The sequence below is a fragment of the Sinohyriopsis cumingii genome, chromosome 1, assembly GCF_028554795.1.
Source record: "Sinohyriopsis cumingii isolate HCF-2022 chromosome 1, ASM2855479v2, whole genome shotgun sequence".
Taxonomy (NCBI): domain Eukaryota; kingdom Metazoa; phylum Mollusca; class Bivalvia; order Unionida; family Unionidae; genus Sinohyriopsis; species Sinohyriopsis cumingii.
Genome location: NC_142961.1, coordinates 64,373,433 through 64,397,914, shown reverse-complemented (window position 1 = coordinate 64,397,914; position 24,482 = coordinate 64,373,433). Strand labels below are relative to the sequence as shown.

The 24,482-nt window shown below is 36.7% G+C and overlaps 1 protein-coding gene across 2 annotated transcripts in view; it reads right to left on the bottom strand.

Moving 5' to 3' along the window:
* LOC149807005 (very long chain fatty acid elongase 2-like) overlaps positions 1-24,482 on the bottom strand; it is an 87,832-nt gene that overhangs the window by 30,850 nt on the left and 32,500 nt on the right. Inside the window, exons 3-4 of one of the 2 annotated variants that reach the window (XM_089960557.1) lie at positions 12,498-12,688; positions 2,719-2,805 (exon numbers count right to left, since the gene is read on the bottom strand). In XM_089960557.1, the coding sequence (XP_089816683.1) occupies positions 2,719-2,805; positions 12,498-12,688 (278 nt within the window). Of the gene's footprint in view, positions 1-2,718; positions 2,806-8,359; positions 8,497-12,497; positions 12,689-24,482 lie in introns of those variants that run through there. The other variant, XM_089960564.1, reaches the window with a different exon arrangement.

The window sequence follows — 24,482 nt, the reverse complement described above, 5'->3', positions numbered from 1 at the left end:
CCGCAGACATGTAGCATGATGTCCCACCCAGTCACATTATTCTGACACCAGGCCAACCAGTCCTAACACTAACCTCTTGATGCTGAGCGCCAAGCGAGGAAGCTGTTAGTACCTATTTTGTAAGTCTTTGGTATGTCTTGGCCGGGAATCGAACCCACGACCTCTCACATCTGAGGCAGATGCTCTGATCACTAGGCCACCAGAGCGGTAAAATTTAACAAATATAATTTAGATCCCGAGAATAAAAAGTGAAAATGAGAAAAAAGAACTTATGGCATTTCAAATTAAATCCCCAAAAAATCAAGAATTACAGACACAAGTTCTAGTAATATAAAGTCCTGAATAAAACTCAGTAAAAGTCTGAAGAAATCCAAAAACTGAAGGCGTTGATGTGTCTGTTATAGCTTATAGTGTTGATGTGTCAACAGTCTTTTGTTGAATCAAAGTAATATAATTCCAGGTTTGAACTCAGTATAAATTCCAGTGGATGTCTTTATCCAAGAATTTTATCAGGGCACTTTTGTATTTCCAAAGAAAACAATCACTTGAACTCAATAATTTGAAGAAAATAAAATTCAGCCCCACTGGTCACAACATAATACAACTTGAAAGTGCTAGATGTTAAAGCATGAATGACCAAGTCCTCACAATCACAAGATTATATAGTTCTCTACTTGACCTCAGGTCGCAATCAGCATTTTCTCTATAAAAAAATTACCTACTGGAAAATAACCTTCTAGAATGATCTTGATGTTTACAAAATCAAAATCATAACCAGTAAAATTCATGTAGGAAAGTCCAAACCCCTAACCCAAATAGACATATTTACTTCTTCTATTAATAAAGATCCTGATATTAAGCCCATACACAGAGAGAATAATTTAGCTATGTATTAATTGTTTACACAAAATGAAATATTAAAAAAAGTCAGTCAGGTCAGGCAGAAATGAACTCAATTTTAGACATGGTCAAGTCCAACATACAATGTTATATTACAATAGCATGTAATGAAATATTTAAAAAATCTTCAAACCAACAAACAATTAAATTGAATATACATAACAATAAGAGCATTTCTTTTTTTTTTAAAACTTCTGACCGTTGAAACCATTGTTGATATTCTTGAGATATAACAAGATTGTCAAATTGGCCATTGTGGAGGCCATAATGGATGCTGAGGTTGACACCAGTTTCATTTAGTAAATGGAGGACATCATTAAAGTCTTGATCATCCATTCAGGAGGAGGCTGCACTCAGACTCTGCACAGGGTTTGGTTTTAAAGAAAAAGAATTCCCCCAATTTTCCTTGCTGGCTATCCTGGTTATGGGGAGAAAAAAACTTGTGTACCTTAGGTATTGTTAAGAGAATGTTTAATTCCCTTTCTCTTTGTGTATGACTGATGGGTGTAATTTGGGTTATAGAGTATACACTTTGACCCTACTCCATTTTAATCATGCACCATTTCCACAGCTACAACATGTAAAGAAATTTCAGCCACATTACATAAAAGTAGCCAAAAGGTATGCCAACATTCTTTTCATTTTCATTCTGAACAATCTAGACATCACAAGAAGTCTTCTGGCAAAAACACCATGTTGATATAACCAACTGTTCAGGTGAAGGCATAATTGACATGAGAGTGGGACCATTTTTTTTATAGAACCAACTGGACATCATAAGAAGTCTTTGGTAAAACCCAGATGATATGACCATCCATTTAGAAGGAGTACAATAACAATATGTCCAAAATTGGCATTCATAGTGGCCATACTGGTCAAATGTCCAAAATGGCATTCATAGTGGCCATACTGGTCAAATGTCCAAAATGGCATTCATAGTGGCCATACTGGTCAGATCTGCATTGTTTTCATTTAGAATCAACTGAACATAAGACATTTTTATTTGGTAAAATCCTCATAATTATGTGACTATCTATTAAGGAGCACTAAAAGATAAATGTATGTTCAAAATGGCCACCATACTCGGGTGAAAACTTCATGTCAGGAAAAGAAGTATTAAAAAAACATTTTCAATATGACCACCATGCCATCCCTTTTTTTACTCCACACAGCTTATTTTGTTTAAGTTGCACAACTAAGCATCATAAGAAGTCTTGAAGTATAAAAAAAACAATGTCATTATGACCATCTTTTCAGGAGTACTGGCAATAACAAGAGATTCATATGAATGGAGAACCAACTTGAACCTTGAGATAAATGTGTGTATAAAGTTTCATGGCAATCCTCCAGGTAATTTAGGAGTAGCATGCAAATGGATGGACAACAGACAACAGGTTATTGCATAAGTTTTACTGGTCAGTAGATCTATAAATGTAACATAATTGCAAAAGCATACAAACTAGAACACTGTTAAGTATTTTGCCTGTGGTAAGTAGTGCATTTCATCCAGTTTCATGATTGTACATACAAATGTATCAGAGAAGCTAAGCTAAATGCAAAAACTTAATGCCGACATGTATGACAGTGAAAACATCATTGTCAAAAAACCAATTTCCATGTCTCGTCACTGCTTTGCAAGCATGTCTATATAAGTTGATTAAAGTTACTTCCACAGTCTTAAAAATTATTAAGAGAACAACAGGGCTATGCTTTATTCTTTACGAGAGTCTTCAAAAACCTGACAAAACCGATGCAGTATACTACAATATGTCTAATACTTCTATATAATGTGGGGAATTCTAAAGTCTAAAAAAATACCCTCATTTCCTTGGGGTCTTTCCATGTGTTTTGGTTATATGGAGCACACAACCAGGGGTAGCCTACAACACCTGTACTTAGCAGGATCTGAAAAAGAAGAAAACATGATATGTATTGTCCTAAAGGATTTTGTTGCATACAGATTTTCTTTCCTGCAGATAAAAAACAATGGTTTCTTTGAATACTACCTTTGTTATTTCAATAATTTGGGTGAAAACCTGATTACCAAGGAAAAAGAAATAAAGAATAAAAAACATTAATTTTATATTGTAGCACTAGGAAATGAATATTGGACCTCATGACACTTCAAAGTAACACACTATAGGCAAAAACCCAACTAATATCTAATTCAAGTTTTATGAATAATTGAGCTAAGTTCAGTGCTTCCTGAAAGTGATGCTAATACAGTATCTATACAACATTCACCGCACCTCAAATAATGTGTACCAATATCAACCACTACATAATGCACACACAGATCAAAGTCTAAACTCTTTCCTTAAAATTAAAGAACGAGAAGTTTCAACTCTCAACAGAATGGCAGATCAGGAGCTTTTATTCAGTAATACACAAAGGTCCACCACCCCCACTAATGTCCACCCCCCCCCCCACTAATGTAAACTACCAACATACGAGAGCATCCCCCAGATCAGTCAAAACTGAAGCTTCAGTTGTTTCAACAGATGAGACATGTCATAGCAAGGTGTGACAGCTTAGGCACTTGCTTTTTACCAATGAGCGAGATCTGGTTGAACTGACAGAGCCAGAATGATGTCATTAGCAGCCATATCTGAGGTATGCTGTAAGATTTTCCAATGAGTTTATATGGTGTTTGAAAGTTGAAATAAATTCACTGAATTGAATGATATTGTACAAAAAATTTACATACATAAACTGAATGCATCAGGCTTTCTGTTAGTTTCTTTAATTTGTTAATGAAAAGCTGATTTTGCCTTGGTGTACCTTGTTCAAAATGGTCAGTTTTGGTGGTCTCAGATTGGAGTAGCTGCCAGGCCCATCATTTTGGCAAAATAAGCAGACTGTCGTCTGCTAGTGACTTTGGTGGGAAGCATCAATACCTATAGTAGGGAGCGACTAATCACTCCAAGACTACCCCAAGACTGTCCCAAAACATTCTCACCTACCCAGTATGCATATACACAATAAAAAAGTAATTAGTACAATTAGGCACTGTATAATTATTGAGTAACATCAGCAGAGTCTTTCTCTTATCAGTCATCGCCAAAGGAAAGACCCCCAAGAGTATCCAAAGACTACACCAAGAGACCACTAGACTGTCCCAAAACACTCACCTACTCAGTATACATATATACAATTTAAAAAAATCAAATAAAAAAAGTCATCAGTATAATTATGCCTTGTATAATTATCGAGTGTTTTACCTTGTCGGTTATCACCAAAGTAAAGACCCCAACACACCCCAAGACTGTCCTAAAACACTCACTTACCCATAATACACACACACACACACACACACACACACACACACACACACATATATATATATATATATATATATATATATATATATATATATATATATATATATATATATATATATATATATATTTACACACACAATTAAATAATGTCAAATAAAAAAAAAGTAATCAGTATAATTTTGCAATGTGTAATTATCGTTTAACATCAGTAGAGTTTTTACAATTTTTGGTCATCACCAAATTCTTGGGTAGTCTTGGGAAATCTTAGGGTGTTTAATCGGGCCGCCTATAGTAGTACATCATATGCTTTAGTGATTACCTATCCACTCTCTAGCACAGGTGCTCGACGCGAGCTTCATGTTGAGAAAAAAAACAATAATCTGAAGGAAAAAATCATACAGAGTGACAAAAATACCTTAGATTACCCACCCCCCATGACCCGTTCTGACATAGGACCCTCTCTATTATAATATATGAGACATATTATGATAGAGAGGGTCCTATGTCAGAACGGGTCATGGGGGTAATCTAAGGTATTTTTGTCACTCTGTATGATTTTTACTATGATAGAGAGGGTCCTATGTCAGAACGGGTCATGGGGGGTAATCTAAGGTATTTTTGTCACTGTATGATTTTTTCCCTTCAAATTATTAGTTTTTTTTTTCTTTCTTCTCAACATCAAGCTCGCGTCGAGCACCTGTGCCCCAGACAACTATTTACCATTACGGAGGCAATTGATAAAATGATAATACTCTGTTTTTTTCATAATCATTGTTCTCTCTCTCTCTCTCTCTCTCTCTCTCTCTCTCTCTCTCTCTCTCTCTCTGAGGGCAAAGTGTGTCAAGCCGGTGATTTCCTCAATAAATAATATGCATGTACATTTGCACTCAGTAAAGAGGTCACGGTCGCCCGATACGCATTGGATTGTTAATGAGTTAAATATCACTTCTTGGTTTAGTCATAGGACCCGATCAGTTTGATGTTCTGTACAACGTCCATACGGTGTAACTTTCAACTTTGGTTCGTGATGGAGTCTTATTTAATTAGGACACTCTAAACGCGAAATCCAAAATTAGGAAAATAATAAATCGCTCGAAGGTTACTGGAAGGAATATTTGCCCTGTTTAATTATCCATAATAAAAGATATATGAGGTAGGTGTGCAAATCTACCGCCCAACCACCTGGATGTATCATCCGAAGTCAGGTGAAATCTACATGTAAAAAGTGTCTGCTGCACCTTGCCTGACTATATAAAAAAAAACTAATCACATTTAAAAAGTACAGTAAAAACTTGAGTTACAAGTACAAACTTGAGTAAATTGAATTTTGTTTTAGATTTTCAAGTTTGAAAAATTCATTGTTATCACATTTCTATATTCACTATTCAAACTGGCAATCTGTTTAAAATCAAACTCTATTTTCGGTAAGTAGGGGAACCACTCCGGTGGCTTTGTGGTTAGAGCGTCCGCCTCGTATGCGGGAGGTCGTGGGTTCAATCCCCAGCCGAATCATATCAATGACTTATAAAAATGGTTCTAACAGCTGCCGCGCTTAGCGTTCAGCATTAAGAGGTTAGTGTTAGGACTGGTTGGCCTGGTGTCAGGATAATGTGACTGGGTGGGACATCATGTTACATGTCTGCGGCATGATGTCCCAATGCTACACTGCTGTCGGGCATTTCTGCGCACCTAAGGTTTTCGTTTCCAATATTGAAGCAAAACGCATACAGAATTCAAGCGATTGACAAAAATAAAATACAGCAATGCTTACCATTTGAAAAGATGCAATTGTCACCAGAATCTTCTGTTCAAAATAATATTAATTTTGGACACAGAGGATACCACCACCCCTATTTTCCTGAATCGCGATGTGTCGGCCTATTCTGCGCATAGCTTTGAAAAGATGTAATGTTTATCCATCGGGCTATATAAATGAAATACATTACTTTCGACTGTTTCTGCCAGTAGTTCAGGCGAGTAATTAGGTCAGGTTTATAGCTAGTTTTACAAAATTCAACGTAAAAATGCCAATAAATGGCAAGAGATATTAAGCAAACTAAACCGATCTTGTAAAAATAAGTTAGTAAAGGTCAACATTTTATGAAAAATAAGCTATTACGTGGAAGAGAAACAACAATGAATAGGATGTAAGGTGTTTAAAACGTCTTGTTGATGGGGAAAAATTACTACAGAATTTAGAAACTGACTATACGCCGGGGAATTTGTTGAGAATTTATGTTCTAGCGGCAAGTAGACACGTTGGGTAGCAGACGATTTTGTACGTGTGGGACAACTTCTTGCAAAATTGGAAATTTGGATTAAAATACAGTTTTGTTTTAAGGTACACATTCCATCTTTTATATAATGTATTTATTTGTATGATTCTAAAAGATGCATAGTAAATCAAATTCTCTGGGTTACATGTTCAAGAAGGTCATGGAGTGGGTCTTCACGTTGCCATTTAGAAATCACATTTTCAGGTGCATTTCGAGTCTAAATGTGGGATATTTTTGTACACTTTATGAATATCACTTTTCTTAATGTACGATTGTTCTTTCTGGATACAAAATGGATTTTTGATCCAAGATAGCACATGATCCAATGTTCAGAAATGACGTATCGTTTCGCAGAATTACCTGACGTGCAGAATTGGCCGACATGGCGGTATACATCACTATAGACTGCCACGATGCAGACATCGTAGCGATATGACTGAAAAAATTGTTAAATCTATGTTAAAAATCCAAATCGCATCACACACAACACACAGATCTGACAATGGTCAAGAGAATCGGAACAGATGCCGTCACATCTCCGTTACATCGGAGATCGTAGTTGGAATCAGATTGCCACAGCTTGCATCCGTGTTCGGGGATATACAATAACTAACTCTTGGCTAATCAACAATGTACATATGTGTACACGGTTATCCCCCAAGCCCCTGTACAGGTCAGATTGTATATTTTTTCGTAATAATGTGGTATTTAAAAAGTTACATCCAATCATCTACTTTGATGATTCTAGCGTGGACAGAGCATGAGAAAAAAACGTTTAAAACAGTGCGTGAGAGATTTAATAGAAATCCCAAAACGTGGTTCACAATGACCTACTTTTGTGATAGTGTAGTATTCACCAAGATGCATGTACAATTGGGTAATGGGTAAACAACCAGAGCTAAAAACTTAAACTAAGCCATTAAACTGTGATATGTAAGTCAGAGACCTTCTTTTCTTGTAAGGATGTGGTACTAACATGGAGCATACAATCAGGGGTGTATTAACCATTAAGCAGACTAAGCACGTGCTTAGGGCACCAGGGCCAAAGGGGGCACCACAAAGTTGTGAAAAAGGTAAAAGAAAAAAAAAACGAATGAAGATTTGTAAAAAAAATTGATAAAATTAGTGCAAATTGATCATAATGTTCTGTTTCTTGATCATGGTGCACCCTAGGGTTAACAACTAAAATGGACTGGGTCAGCGTGGAAAGGAGGGGGGCACCAAGATTTGTCAGTGCTTAGGGCACCAGTGAGCCTTAATCCGCCCCTGCATACAATCGTCAAGTTGTGTTACTCCAACATTAACGATGTTTGAGAAATAAACTTAAAACACAAAACTGAACCAAAATGAGCAAATGCAATGTGTGTATGTACAAAGTTAGCCCCCTGAGACGCCCTGCCATTGGGATGGAAGTGTTTGGTGATGTTATGAATCCCACTCCAAACTGTTCCCAAGGACCACGAAATAAAGAATGTCTATTTCTAACTTCATAGAGGTGAGCTAAAATGGACACAGCCCAACTTAATCGATATTTGTTTCAAAAGAAGCCTGTTTTTATACTTATAACTTGAATGTCAGGACGCAGGGTTAATTTCAACTCATATAAAAGCTTAAAATGATAATTTTTTTTCTTCACTTTTCGATTTAAAGTATAGTTTCCATAACGTTAATGTAATATTTGCCGCATGGTGCAAATTGGTCACTCAACAATTTTGTTCCTAAGAATAAAATGATACAACATTTTTTTAAGTCAAATTATGAAGGTACTGCTCTGTACTGTACACGATAAAGTTACTTTAGAAGATACCTTGAATTCTGCACACTTTAAATTACGTGTTTAGATTGGCTCGGTAGATAGGGTAAATCGTTAGTATGATGTTTCGAGTTCGAATCATCACTCACATATAACGAATCACAGAGATATGGCGGTGGTGTGCCAAGCGCATGTCGGTCACACATCCCTGGCTCATGCATACCTCCTGATGAGTGAACCTAGCATAGGTGCCAGTATCCGATGATTGTAGAACGCATTCTTGCCGAGTGTGTCGTCTTCAACCCTGTGAGACAAAAGTCTTTTGACGTAAAATCATGGAGAAACTGTAATGATGTACTACGCGACAAATCGTGAACTTTTTGAGCGAATTGTGGATTATATCACAAATTTTGGCCGTATGTTTGAAGGACTTTATATGTTTTATCGTTAAATTGATTTTTTAAATACATTTTACAGAATATTAACATCTTTACGTTTTATGTTTATCTTGATGTAATTCACGATTACATTCATTTGGAAGGGTTTATCATTTATATTAATCAAACTTTACCTTTAGCTGGTAACATATAGCCACTGTTGTGTCTAGGTGTAATAAAACATAAAAAATATTACTAATTACATACACACCTGTCGGAGGCATATGTGTATATATATATATATATATATATATATAAGACAACAGTCGTTGTCAACTGAAGGGTTCATTAATGGGCGAATGCTTCAAATAAATATCTCATATCACTTAAAGAACACACGCATCACGAAATTCTTTAACTGACATCTGTTAGTCCTGTTTCACATTTGTATGGCTCGTCAGTAAGCATCTCCAGGTCGAAGATTTGTACTCCATGCAATATACCACACAACACGATCCAATCATATAATACAAAGAATTATTCCTATCTCAAATTACTAAACATGAATACCTAAATATATTCAAAGAATTCCTTATATTAGGAAATTGGGGAGGGTCAATTTTAAGAAACTAATCATTGCTACCATAAACTCTCGTGAATACTGTACGTTATGCGTTTGCTCCAAGAAATTGATAAATATCTTACCAGCACCACATCCTCGTGATCCAACATATAATCACTAATATCAAACAAATCTTGAGATGTAAATACAAATAGAGGTGTTGGTCAGTCGGGGGAGCATAACACTTCTAACTAATGACGTTAATATTTCAATGTAATCAAGGTCTCCAGTATAATAGTGCATAGTAGCTCTGGCTGAAATGCAACATACCTTCGTACATTTATACTGTGGAAAATACAGTTTTGGACGAAAGGAATCAGGGTCATAATTCTTCCAAATGATATGGTCCATAAAAGAAACAAAAAAAAAATATGTTTCCGGTCGGCCGACGGTCCATGTTTTTTGTTGCCGACCCTAATACTCCGCCCACCCCCACCCCCATAAAAATAAATAATAAAAAATTAAAAATGATATACATTTTTTTAAATTCCAGAATATGAGTTGTACATCTAATTAAGCCGGTTTAGTGCAGTTTCTGAAGTGCTTAGTACATTATATATGTATATTATATACTGATAGGCATTCAGGGGGTCAAATGTTTCCTAAAGAAAACTAACACTTTAAAAACCAAACGTAAGTCTACGAGCCAATCTTCACACCAAATTGTATCAGATTATTTTGACTGGTTCGTGTGCTATACTGGTTACAAGTAGTGGAGATAACAGAGATAAAAACGGTAATAACAGTCAAAACTGGACTTGAAGAGAAGAAAACTGACATCTTAATGTAATAAATAAATTACATATTAAATGTCACCCAATTTATCAGTAAGGTACAACCTACATCAGCTGGTGACCTTAGACATATCACCGCGATCAAAGTCCACGACTTATCCTTAGACCTTAATATGCACTTTTCCCTCTAGTGAGACAGAACTATATTCTCCAAACCGTGTCTACACGAAGCTGCAACCACAGTTATGTAGAGTGAATCCACGTCACAAACATTTGATCAACACATAATTTTTTCTCTCCAAAATTTGCATTGTTACAAGCTTATTCTGATTAAATTTTCTGCATTTTAAATCGAGTCTGAGTTTGCGTTCAAGCAGTTTCGATTTACGAGGCCAATGAGCATAACTGAGAAACAAACTCTTATTTTCATGCACATGTGCCTTGAATGAATACACTAAGTGAATGTACATGTATACCTAACTTTTATTCGAATCCGTTGAGCAGTTTTAAAAGTATGGCTTTTTATTTTAACAAATAACCTCGACCGTCAACGAAAGTTGCTATCATTGATACGCGTCCATTCTGTCAACGATCAATGGTCTATTCATTCACTGTTTCCATAAAGTTCATTCTGGAACTGTTAAAATTGTCAAGCAGAACAACAACGTTACAATATATGGCAAATAATGGATAATTCTTCAGATCAAGGAGAAACACAAGAAACCAGCATATAACGCTGTCCGACCTGTGCAACCTACTCCAGGAACATACCGCTTTTCACTACAGCTAGATAAATGGAAATGATTCTGATACTGATAAGACACGAACTTTTTTTTCCCATAAAATCAAATCTAACCAAAATAAATTCAAACGTCTTACCAACTTTCAAAAAAAAAAAAAAATGAAAGTTACTTTTAACTGTCACGTTAAAGGAAGAGACAATGTGGACGCTTTACAGATAATATGAACTTCTGAAAGAGTGTCAGGTGTTAAGTTAAACTTGTTTGCATTTGCAATATGCATAGTGGCGAGAAAGTTGGCATACCTCTATGTTACTTTCATGTACTGTGGATGAAATTTCATAGGATATTGTAGTTGTGGAAATTGTACATGATCTATTCATACAGCTAACCGAAATGACTGACCTCATGTACTCGAAAAATCAGCCTGAATTAGCCTAAAGCATACTATCTTTAGCAGTTATTTAATAGGGAAAATTAATTTTGCCCGACTAGACAATACCAGCTTCTGAAATGTAAAATAAAGTTGTCGGTTCTTTTCTTTTTTTTTTTTTTACAATTTAACTATGAAGTCCAGGAAGTGAAAATGACCAAGACGAGCTAGCAGCTTTTTGATAGGTCGATATTTGTAGTTGGACCAAACTGTATACTCTATAACCCAAAATACACAAAGCAATGGTGCACCAAAATAGAGGGACTTAAAAGACATTTTTTTAAATAAAAAAAATGCCCAATATACATGTATTTTTCAAATAGCCAATACAACAAGTGAAGAAAACATCGCCACGAAACAACGAAACAGGTATGGACAATTACCGCTTTCACAGTTGAAAAGCTTACAAGTATGACAACAACAGGTACATCGGAAAATTCATCGATTATGGAAAACAATCTGAGAAAGCATCCCTTACAAAAATGCTAGAAGAAACACTTGGGCAATTTTATAAATAGAGTACATTTAATAAAATCGGACTGTCACAAAGCAGTTCGTTTCGTTAAAAATCTAAATCGATGAAAGTGCAACAATCAGCTTGCAATGAAGGAGAATATTAGAAACCCAGGACGAAATACAAATGTTTTCCAAACATCTCATTGCCACCCTGGAAATTATCTCCGATATGTCCTATCAGAAATATATAAACATTCAGCAGTGTTTATTACAGGTACTAACTTTGAAAAGTTTGTGACGTTGACACCTGAACTGAGAAAGGGTACTAAAAATCAAGAATCTGTATCAGAACTTCACAAGTTATTAAATAAAAAGAAACCCTGCTTTCGTCTTTGGTCATGTGACACAATCTACAACATTAATTTCATTGAGTGAGGATGACCAAGTTTGTCAGCAATGAGGATAATGGGTGGTAGTGATGGGGTCAGGGAACAATGATTTCCAGAAGATCAGTTTCGTTCCAATACTTTTCTTGACAGCAACCATTTCTCTCTCTCTCTCTCTCTCTCTCTCTCTCTCTCATTTACATAGACATTTTACACATAAAGGTGCCATCTCTTTTGTACGCCTTGTTGAAGGTATGTATGGATTTTATTGCATGAATTCAATCACATATTCAAGGTTCTGAACATAAAATACACAATTATAATGGTACTTGATTACGTGTTAAACCCAAAGACGTATTACCAGTCTAAATGATAACGAGATACTTGGTGATTAGGTCAGTAATTGATATAGAACTGCAGTGAAATGCTTCTAGAAAAAATGCCCCACCCCACCCTCCCAGCACGGCTGACAAGGAAAAGAATTTTACAAAAATGTACCATATGCTTAAAGCTTCTAACCTCTCACCCCAATATCTTACCTCAACAAACATATAAACTGACAGCCCCACAAGACTGAGGTTGTACACAATCATAAAGATCTGAAGGTTGTATGGATTGCGATTTTTCATCCATTTTGGTCCCAGATAAACGAACAATAAGTAGATCACAGTTATAATCCATACAGGCACAGGTGTATCTTCAAGCAATGGCCAGTCCTTCGTCCGGGGGTCTGAAATCAAGAAGAAAAATAATGGTGTCTACTGCATAAATGGTCTCAATCAACATATCCCGATTTAGACTGGGTGTAACATATGTCTCACTAAACAAGCTCAAACCAGAGTGAAATTACCGATTATTTTACTCGAAATAAAAACATTATATTCGTATCAACGAAAGTGGAGATATTTTCTTATAATTTTTTTCCAAAAACAAAACCATTCTTCTTAACATATGCTTTAGAAACTATCGTTGTCCAAGCACATAGGGCATATTTTACTGGTGAAAGTTACAGGCTTTGAGTAACACTGGGATGATTGCTCTAGAAGCTCTTATTATTGTTTAACCATAAAACCCAGATTTTACTGGGTGAAACCAATTTTTTTAAATAGTAAAATTGCTTTTTTTCGGGAATAATTATCCAATCATGATACATTATGAGAACCACTATGACCTCGCAAATCCAGCACTCCCAGGTTAAAACTTTTTAGCTAAAAAAACTAAAAAAATTATCTGCCCACCTAGGTGGCAGTTATATAGTGATCTCCCCTTGACACTTCAGAACTCGCATTGGGTCCTGTAGATGACCTTGAAATGAAGTGTCCAGAGTAGATTGAAATTATTACTAATGTCGGATTACTCATGAACGGTAGCCTGTTCTTAGCAATGAAAGCAGGGGGCTTCATAAAGTATATTGATCCATCTTGTCATAACTGCATGAATGTGGTTTGACCAATAGGAAATGTATTCACTTATTTTGCCAGCCGATCGCCAAAGCAGCGATCGTCAGGAATTGTACGAAAGCAGTTCAATTAGTGTATTGTTCAGCTAGGCTAATACCCATGAATGATTCCACTTGGACAAGGATCCAGTGTCATTGATCAGATGAAAACCAACCACACAGAAGATCTGATAGGTCTTTGGTTTGTCCAATATTGTTTCTTCCATGATAACACAGCGTGTCAGTAATCGTGGAACGTACATTCAATTGTGATTGGTACTAACGGTTTCTCATCGAAGAGTCATAGAAAGTTAACTATTGTGTTATGGATGCCAACATTGCTATAAATGCTGTCGTGTACTCCACTGAGAATACATTACATTGCCTTCCTACGCCGACCGCTCCGGTGGCGCAGGAGTTCGCGGGTTCCAACCACAGCCGAGTAATACTCAAGACTTCTTCAAATAGTACCAACAGCTGCCTCGCTTGGCGCTCAGCATTAAGAGGTTAGTGTTAGGACTGGTCGACTTGGTGTCAGGATAATGTGACTGGGGGGCACATGATGTTACGTGTCTGCGGCATGATACCCCAGTGATAGACATTACTATAAACTGTCACACTGCAGACATCCTAGCGATATGACTGAAAATCTTTTAAAGCTACGTTAAAAATACTTTTTAAAAACCACACATAAACGCCTCTAACGCGGCTGGCCATCTCTCTTGAGGATTTGAGAACCCTTTGTTCTTAAGGATGTATTTAATAAGATCCAGACATCCAAGTTCAGTAACTCTGGGCTGGGATGAAACACCTGCCATCGTGGTTGCTTAATGCAGATGAGGAAATATCTCGATTCCTGACAATTCTGTTGTGAGACTGATGAGGTTGATCCAAGATTCCTATTTGAGTGATGTAATCAGGATGAGGACACACTCCGATCCCACCGAGCATGTATTGAGTGAAAACTGAGGGATGAAGTGACCATTCGTTTGCATTAGTTCCTTATTGCAGGACACTGAGTAAGCCAATACATTAGCCAGCCTTGAATTTGTCGAACTTGTGGTTTTGTCGTTGAGGGTACAAGTCCAAGCTGATGTTTTCGTCCCTCATGCTATGCTACTGCGTCTTCCCCTATGTGCCCAAAGATTTTACGACAAGTTTGACTTATGTCCATAACATACAAGTTCGACAAGTATTCAAGAAATTACAACCGGTCTCACTCATGCTCTAAATCTGAGACAAAATAGAGCAGACTATAAATACACGTAGTTTATTGCATGCCATGCTTTATTAACTTAACTTAATTACATGTATAAACCGGACGCTATTGAGTAAACCACGATAGAAAAATGAATTGTACTTATTCGATCACGGCGGAAGCTATACATGATATCAACAAGTTTTCTATACTACACAAAAATCCTGCACATAAAAAAGGAACTGAAGCGTCATTATTAATACTTACGCAGCAGATGCTACAATAATCATTATGAGACATTGTTATCTGCAGCTGATTTTAATTACATGGACGTCTAAAGGACTTATGGTGAACCTGAATACGAGGCTGAATTATACTCTAGAATTGCATAGAAATGAAATAGAGAATAGGCTGACCGACACACAGGTCCATGATACGTTACGTTCTGCCTTACGCCATAAATATAAAAAAATATCCTCTTACAATTATTATCTATATATCCAATAAGTATCTATGTGTTTATCTGAAGACTGAACAACTCTTAATTCGACCTTTTTATTCACATGTAACGATAAAATACATGAAGGTTTGATGAAGCCGACAAATGTCTACTCCTCGGTTTGAATGAATTCGCACCCATCAACTTTTTCCCCAGATAAGTTCGCCAATGTACTGAATAATAAACCCTCGTGTTTGTTGTATTTTTAAGGAATATAATACAAGCAAGGAATCTATGGTTACCTATTATTCATTTATAAGTTAATGTGGGATTTAAGTTCGACAGATTTAATAGTATATAAAAGCATATAAATTTAGCAGATACTAGAAATCAAGAATGCTTCATTTTACTTGTATGTCGACCGCTCCAGTGGCTTAGTGGTTAGAGCGTCCGCCTCGGAAGCGGGAGGTCGTGAGTTCGAACCTCGGCCGAGTCATACCAAAGACTTACAAAAATAGTACTAACAGCTGCCTCGCTAGGCGCGCGCTCAGCATTAAGAGGTTAGCGTTGGACTGGTCGGCCGTGTGTCAGGATAGTGTGACTGGGTGCGGCATGATGCCCCAGTGCTAAATATGGTTGAATTTTTTTTTTAAAGCTACGTTAAAAATTCTAATCAAACGCACACGTAGATGTCATACTCAAAATAAACATGCTTAGGTTTAAGTAACTGTAAGAAATGTAGGAAATCAGTCTTCCTATAACAATTACAAATACAGTGAATAATAATGCTGCCTTTTATAACTAGAATATAATCAACGATTACTTAGTTCACCTCTACTAAACTTTCAATAGTCGATATCAGCCACTGTACGTATCATGTAAATAACATAGTAAGTAACCTGGTCTACGAGATGTTGGCCCTGTAGCAACCTTAAATATACATTAAACAATAATAAAGAACATTAAGTTTCTATGATATAAACCCAGATATACTATAGTTGACACAAAATAGACAATGTTTTCGTTGTTTCCTTTAAATCATTGTCGTCCAATTCTGCTTTAAAACGCTATTATTATTATTATTATTATTACTGTCCGCCCACACAAGCCATATTTTACTTATTGAAAGTCGCAGGCTTCGAGTAACCTTGGAATAACAGCCAGGACGACCACTGTTAGCTGCATAGTTCATGTATCAGTCATTACCGGCCCACTCTTCTTATTCCTAACCTATTGACATGTACAATACAGTTAACCTGTTGAGTGTAGCCTATAAAAGTATATAATGTATAGTCAGTCAGTAATCTAGAAATTTCCAATTAATTCGACATATCTGTTCCTGCTTCTAGCTGCAGTGATGGCCGAGTAGTCTAAGACTTTTACAGATCACTGACATTTAACTTCTTTCCGCATAGGTTCGAGTCTCGGGCTCGGACAACGTTGGTGCGTGAGAAAGCTTGCCAGTAACTTCCCGTCGGTCAGTGGTTGTTCCCGGTGTCTTCCCGGGTTCTTCATACATCAAATATACACATCACAATGAAAAATGGCGCTAAACCCACAAAACAAACAGTTTAAATCCAGTGCTCAAAAAGGCTATAAGCGTATGTCAGGAAATGCAACGTGTAAAAGTATACGTGGTCATTAGTTCAACAAAAAAACTAACCTATTATAGTAAAGCATCAAATGTAGGCCGCCACAGTGACTTGTTGTAAGGGTGTAGTAGTATCAGAGATACACCCAATTATCAAGTTTCATGACTGGAATACCAACAGCGCCCCGTGTATGAACTTAAACCACAAAATTTCAAAAGTCACAATGAAGCATGAAATGTAGTTCACAGTGACTTCTTTTTCCAATATAGGTGTAGTACTTTCCAACATGCATTCACTCACCAAGTTTCATGATTCTCGGTAAGATTGTATGCCTATACCATGCCCAAAACTCATGTGGTCATGAACTAAAAGATAAAACTTTACCAAAACCAGTAACAATCTAAATTAAAGGCCATAGTGAGCTTGTTGTGAAAAAATTCCGTCTATAATAAATCTTCACATATCCAAATATCCCCTGGCGTTCGCTAACTACTTTGGTCAAGTCCCAGAGATGCATTGCCAACAATTTTGAAAAGGAAAATGGCAAAACTTGCATCGAAGAAGGTGACGTTGGTTGCTGGTCCTGTTATTTCTAATATTTTAACTGACATGTATTATAAAGTACATGTTTTAGTTACCTTTCGAATTCCAGGTACACTTATTTTCAAGTCTAAAGCGAAACATTTTGTTTTAGGGAAAGTTATTGTCAGAAAAGTTCTGTTCCGAGTGACGTCTTTATTTTCTGAAATGCGAAAATTACTTTTTATTGGTGACTCGATATGTGTCCGTCTAATCTCCGTCATGTGCTGGACTCTTGACCGAAAGGGTCTGAGTTCAAATTCTACCGTCGGAATAGCCAGTCATGGCTGTCGTGGGTGTCCTTTGTCAAGGCGCTTTACACTAACTGTATCTGTACTAAATGACATAACAGTGTAGTTGTGCAGTAAAACACCAAAGTGGGTCGTTGAGTATATAATTAGCACACTGAGAAAGCCACTAAAACAAGCAGATATTTTGGACAAAGAATTTATCAATGGTTTTAATACTCTCCGGAGGGCAGGCTGAGTGTCAGCACTAATATCATTATAGTTAAATCGGAAATTGGATGACATTAATAACTCTGTACAGTTAGTTTACAAAATACTTTATTGTCCCATTATGATATAATGATATTGGGAATAAGTACTGACGACCTAATGAACAACGTGTGGGGTTAAGGTAGCAATAATAATTTTAATAATAAAATATTTCATGCAATCAAAAGTAAATCGATATGGATTTAATTTGACTCCAAGGTATAAAGTTCACAGTAGCTTCCTCTAAGACCAAGGTACAACATGTAACAGGCATGCGTTGCACTTTGATATTTGCACTTTCAAATAGTTTACTATGACGTCATGGTCAATGTGTAGGACAATGTGTGTGAGAGAGATTTCAACACCAAAATTTAGGATAGATAACTGAATCACGTTCGATAACGCCATGCACAGATCAATGTCAAATAAGCATGTACTATAATCTCATATTTTGGTCTGAAAAGACCCAGATTACGTTTTGAACCAAAGAATGCCTGTGTTTGATCCTTGGGATACTGTCATGTAAGTATGCAAAGGTATGCGGTCTCAGGCTGATTGACTCTTTAAACTATACATCATCATTTCCTATATTTAGGCCAACACAAATTTAGGTTGACTAGTTCGTTAAGCCAGACATGTTTTCCTATACATAGGCAGACAAGTATGGCGTTTTGGTGGTGCTTTGATCAAGAACTTATTTCACTTTGATCATTGGTTGGCCGGTTTGGTTTGGTTTAGTTTGGTTTGGTGTTTTACGGTACTGCAATGCAAGTATGTTATTTTTTAAATTATATTTTGCCAAGACATTTGAAATAAAGTGCCTTGCTAATGGACACGTCATAGGCTGGTCAGATGGTCAGATTCGAACTCGCACCCCTTCGATTACAAGTCTGACACGCTAACCACGGAGCCTCCGCGACTCCCAATTCACCATTTTTGGAGGCCTGGTTGTGGTTGTGTGATGTCACTCTTGAGACAAAAATGAGAGAAGGCCTTATCGTCGGCTAAGAAAATGCAGGGATGCTGTGGATATATGATAGCCTTTAGACACGGGCACAATGTGTGTCGCCCAAGAGAAATTGAAAAGCCAAAAAAAAAGAAAAAAAAAAAAGAACAAGTTTCAGTTATAAATAAGTTTCATTAAGAGATAAATAAAATATTCGCGAAGAAAATACCACCCCACCCCCCAGTTATCCCAACCCATCGACAGAAAATAAAATGGTATATAACTTAATATTAAATATCAAGTTGTAGGGGTCATTCTCTCGAGATTTCCCCTTTTCTACCTTCAGGACACGTGGAAAGTCGATTATTTGTATGATGTTATTGTTGTTCTTGTGGGTTTAACGCCATTTTCGTTCAGCATATGGTAGAATATACATAACGGCCAGTATAAGTGGTGAAGGAATATCGGACACGCGCTGATTCATTACTATTTTTCGTACGTATAAACAGCCTATGTTTTATTGATTGAGGGTGTAAATCTATGTATTTAGAGACAAAATGGGAACATCAGGCCTAAACTATTCCCTCCCACGACAACAAATATTTGTACACAGCAAACAGCATACCCTTTCTGTATGGTAATTGCTGAATTAAGAACAAACAATTTACAACGTTCAAACTTTTGCTAAAGTGTTTAGACAGACAGACAAACTGTATAAGATCCCTATTCGATGAAGTACGCAGGGGATATTAGGAAAACGTACATGATCCATAATTGTTGAAATAAAGAGTCAAGACATGGAAACTGCACACGATCCCTATATATTCTCGATGCGTTTAATTCCTAAGACACAAAAACATTAAGCTAACCTTTATTTATTGAATCAAACGCCTTAGTTTCTTATAATAAACCCAATTTGGTTAACAGAAGAACACCCCCACCCCACCCCGCATAATAGGGATAATACACGGCTCGCTCTGTGCAAACATTTCCAGGAATACTCTGGAAATGTAATCTTAAGGTTTTATGGCTTTTCTAAACCATACAGCAACTATTTACACACAACAACCCGTGTATGGTTGTTATTCTTCTGTGATTAGTTACTTGCGATCATAAAGTGTATACCAAATTCCTACAGAAAAGTGTTTGGGGGAACAAAACAAAACAGGAGATTTTTAAAAAAACTGTATTCACGAACAGTTAGATGATTAAGTATGGCTAAGTAAAAACAAACCCTGTACAACAAATTGAATCCGGTCTTATCATGTAAGAATAAATAACATATCAAAGAGTTGGGAACAGGGTACAATGCAATAAAATATTAATCGTCCATGATACTAAATACACTCCAACTGAAGAATGCCATGTGTTGACAAAACCACCAGTTCGCTGCTGTTGTAGTCTCTCTTTAGCAATTATGAATAATGAGCTCTCTCTCTCTCTCTCCCCATCTCACTCTGTCAAATTCTGTAAATTGTATTGTCAGTCGACTTCAGCCGATGATCAGTTAGAATTGTGTATATTCTGCTTTCATGTTATTGATACAGCACGAACCCAGTCATTTAACCAAAGTGTTAAAATCCGTTGTACATGTACAAGTCACAGTGTTTAATGAAGTACCAAAATCCTGAACGTCACTTCTTACCTTGAGGTATATTAAAACTTAATGCCTTTGTCTAGAAAATACAAACTCACAGAGCACGATTATTTTGTTGGAATTAGTTTATTTCATGTGTAAACTCTATACTCAATGATTCTTCCTTTCCTTGGAATCAATTTCCCAACGTGCAAACATTTTTGGCGCAACTTCAATCGATTTCAAACAAAAACAAAAACTGCATTATTAAAATATGACCAAGTCTGGACTTGTATAAAGCACATACTAACGTTGTCCATCTCAAAACCTTCAAGGTTTCACAATCCGAAATGTTTATACATGTATGCAATGAGTTGCGTGAATAAGCAGTCAGCGGGTTAAAAACTATAACGTAAGATACTGCACTGAATACGATTTAAATTTTCAAGTACAGTCACACACACCAATGGGATTCATGGAATCGTGATACAAACGAATACTCTAAAATATAAAAGTCTTTAGAACAGGTTTCATACACCCACGGTAGATAATCATTGACTATATCTGAATTCGACTGCGTGGGCTAATAAATAGCGTGGTCCTAAATTGACAAATATTTAATGTATTCATGAATGTCACGTTTCGCTAGGGAAAATAATCGAAACATTGGTGTAGTTAGGGTACATAAGCATGGGGGGGGGGGGCACCTTCATACAAATCTGGATAAAGTGTTTTGATAATAGGTGTGGAATCCTTAAAAGATTTCGAATAAATTGTCTAAAATAACAACTATCTAGTTTGCAAGCTTATTATTTATCCCTGCATTTCAGCATCGAGGCTAATGTAATACCTTCTGTATGACAGTCTGGGTTGAACTTAAACATTGTCTATTAGTTATGAATATAGAAGTCATGTGCTGGGGTGGGGGTGTAATTTATGGTTCCATCCCCTGGGTTCCATAGGACAGGTCCAGTGTCAACAAATAAACGAATTTCATTTACACTTTAAAGTTTCAAATACTTTAAAACCATAACTAATATGTGGACTCGAATGCAGAGATGATGAATGACGATCTGTAGAAGAAAGATACATTATACACAATGGAGTTCAGGTTAACTCTGGGTCCCTGTTTAGGGGTGTGGAAGAGTAACGGATCTGAAACGACACTTGTTTCAAATTAAGCAATGTGCAGTAAAAGAGGGGGTATTTGCGATGGGTATACATCGAAGTTAAACCTAATATGACTATTAGGCTACAATATAACATCAGGAGAATACACGCTGGGGATATAGTAAATTTCCATGTTTTGCCTCATATCGATACGCACTTAAGACTACTGTCTAAAACTTTATTGTTTTTTTTTGGGGGGGGTATGACAAAGCAACACAAGTAAGTTATTACGTGCCTTGCCGAAGGACACACCAAACTAGCCAACTGGAGCTGTCCCGAATTCGAACCCGTACCCTTTCCATTCCGAGCAAAGCAATGAGTCACCATGGCTCATATCTCCATTTTTAGTCTCTTACCACATGCAGAAAGATACAACGAGACTAGTCCAAAGCAGCGAGTCGCAACGCGTGTTTAGAAAATCTGCAAGAATCAATGAGATGTAATACACGTCTCATTAACATGCCTGGATAAGGTAAGAAGATTTGCAATGTTTGGTAACTAGGGCATAGTCAACAATCGCGTAGCTCATAGCTGCAACGTATCCGACTATCCGTTCTAGTTTACTGCCAGTAAACGTTTACAAAATTGGCGACCATATAAACGATGGCACCATAAATAGCCCCAAAAGCACATATACATAGATGTCAGCTGTAGGTCCAACGTGTAAATAGTCGGAATGGTTGAATTTCGAATCGATTCGATTAAACGCACATAGCGTCCATTATTATATACAGTAAACACGAAGAAACATTTTAATAACCGTTGCGGTTTTAACAGCAGACAACTACGAAGTTTTTAGCAGCCTCCAGTAGCCACTGTAAGACATTATCATGCATAACTTAAGTTCAGTATAAAGTAGTCGTGACGAGGAATAATTGTCCCCTGAAGCAGGACATAAATGGCATAAAACAGTATTTAACAAAAGAGAAATACAAAGAACACTCTCTTTCATTATATCACAGAAGCACTATAATAAGTTGATAAAAAGTCTGAGATTTTACTTGTTCTTGTTGATTAAAACATTGTTCTATAAAATCTCCTTCAGTATCTTTTATCATCGTTCATTCGTAGGTGCCACCGACCTTGAGTTACCTTGGAGTGTCAGCAAGTATGAACTAAATCAGAAGTATGGTTTAAGCGTCAGTCACTGCCTTGATTAGCCACTACAACTGCCGACTAATAATGAAATGCTTGTAATCCGTGCATTCATCTGTTTCATATACTGAGTCACATGTACAATATACAACTAACTTATTGAGGGTAAACTCTCGTAATACCCGATGCCTAGTCATTAATATGGAAATGTTGCCATTGAATAAACATTTAGTTTTCCTTTCATCTCAGAAAGGGTTATTGCGTGGAAAAAATGTGGCCAAGCGTTCATCACAAGTACTTAACCAATGTTAGTGAGACATAAAATGTAGGTTACAGTGACCTTCTTTGGCCGTAATGGTGTAGTACTAACAATGATGTATTCATTTATCAAGTTCAATGATTCTAACAAACATCACTCAATCAATTACATTTAAACACAGAATTTAAACAAAGTTAATAAAGCATGAAATAAAGGTCACATATACTTAATTTTGTAATAAATGTGTTGTACTTAGGCAGAAAAATAGGTTTCCTACTGCACTGGTTTTAAAATTAGGGTAGGTAGATAGGTTGTTTAAAATAAAATATATTTTTTATATGTGTGTGTGTTTTACAATGATTAGTATATATAATGTACTGAGCGCTTCAGGTACTGGGTTAAAGTGGCTCAATTTGATGTACAAATCAATTTAGGGGAATTTTTTAAAATTTTATTTATTTATTTAAACTATATATATATATATATATATATATATATATATATATAACCAAAGTCAGCAGAGCGTGCATCATAGGCAAAAGTGACCTACATTTATTGGTGCAGTACTCATCAAAATGCAATTCTTCATAAAGTTCGTAATTCCAAGTATAACAGTATGTATACAAAATGCTAGAAACCTGTGTGGTCATGAGCTAAACGCAAAAATGTAATCTAAATCAGTAAAATAAAGTGAAATGTGTATCATAATGACCTTCTTTTCCTGTACAGGCGTGATGCTAATTGAGCAGCAAGTAATCATCAAGTATAGAAAGGGGATGAGAAATGAATTTCAAACACAAAACTGATCCAAGTCAGCGAACAATCAAATATGGGCCATATTGGCCAACTTTTGTGTTGACTATTGAATACTCATCAAGAAGCACTTCCTCACAAACTTTGGTGATTCTGGGTAACGTAACTGGGATGCTTGTTGTTCAGCTTCGCCACGAACAAATCCAGCAAGGATCTCCCCCAACAGTCTGAACAGGGGCTCTGCTACGGATTTGTATAGCGACTATTCCGTGAGGACTACCTTGACTCCCCTGGACGAACTGTTGCCAGGAATATTCTTCATGCCAGGAGTATGACGAACTGGGAAGATAATCCTTTCCAAGCATGTCCAATGAAGTATGTTCCAAAACACCACGCAAAAGAGATGGTGCATAACTGCACCTTGTCGTCTGAAGCACCACTGCATGACTAAAATATACCACCCTTGTTTGCAATTTGTTTATCCGTAGGGCATCAGTTTCTTCCAGGGACGAAAAAAAGCCTCAAGAATTATTTATTCCGGCTCTGAATTTGAACCCAACCCAGAGTTTAAAGCATCGGGGCGTATGTGAGGACTCCGGTCAAACATCTGGTCCCAAACGGCCTACCTTATCAAACTGCGTTAATATTCTGATCCATGAGAAATCCCAGCTGTCAGGGTATCCATACGCAATTTCCTATTCTCCCAGCCGGGACAGTATGGATCTGCAACGTGATAGATTTTGCCTGACAGACTCTAAGAAGCCACTCTGGATCAAATAGTTGTCGGAATACTTCCTGAATTAGCAGTCTTCACCTTGAATGGTACCTTACTACGAAACATGCCTGACGCGAAACGATCGATAATCAACTAAACTTTCCTTCTTGTCGATATCACGACATCCGAAAGTAGGCCGAAAACTGGTCGTTTAATATCCTTTATAATGCGTCCTTTTGTATAAGCTGTCCATCTTCCTTGAACAGC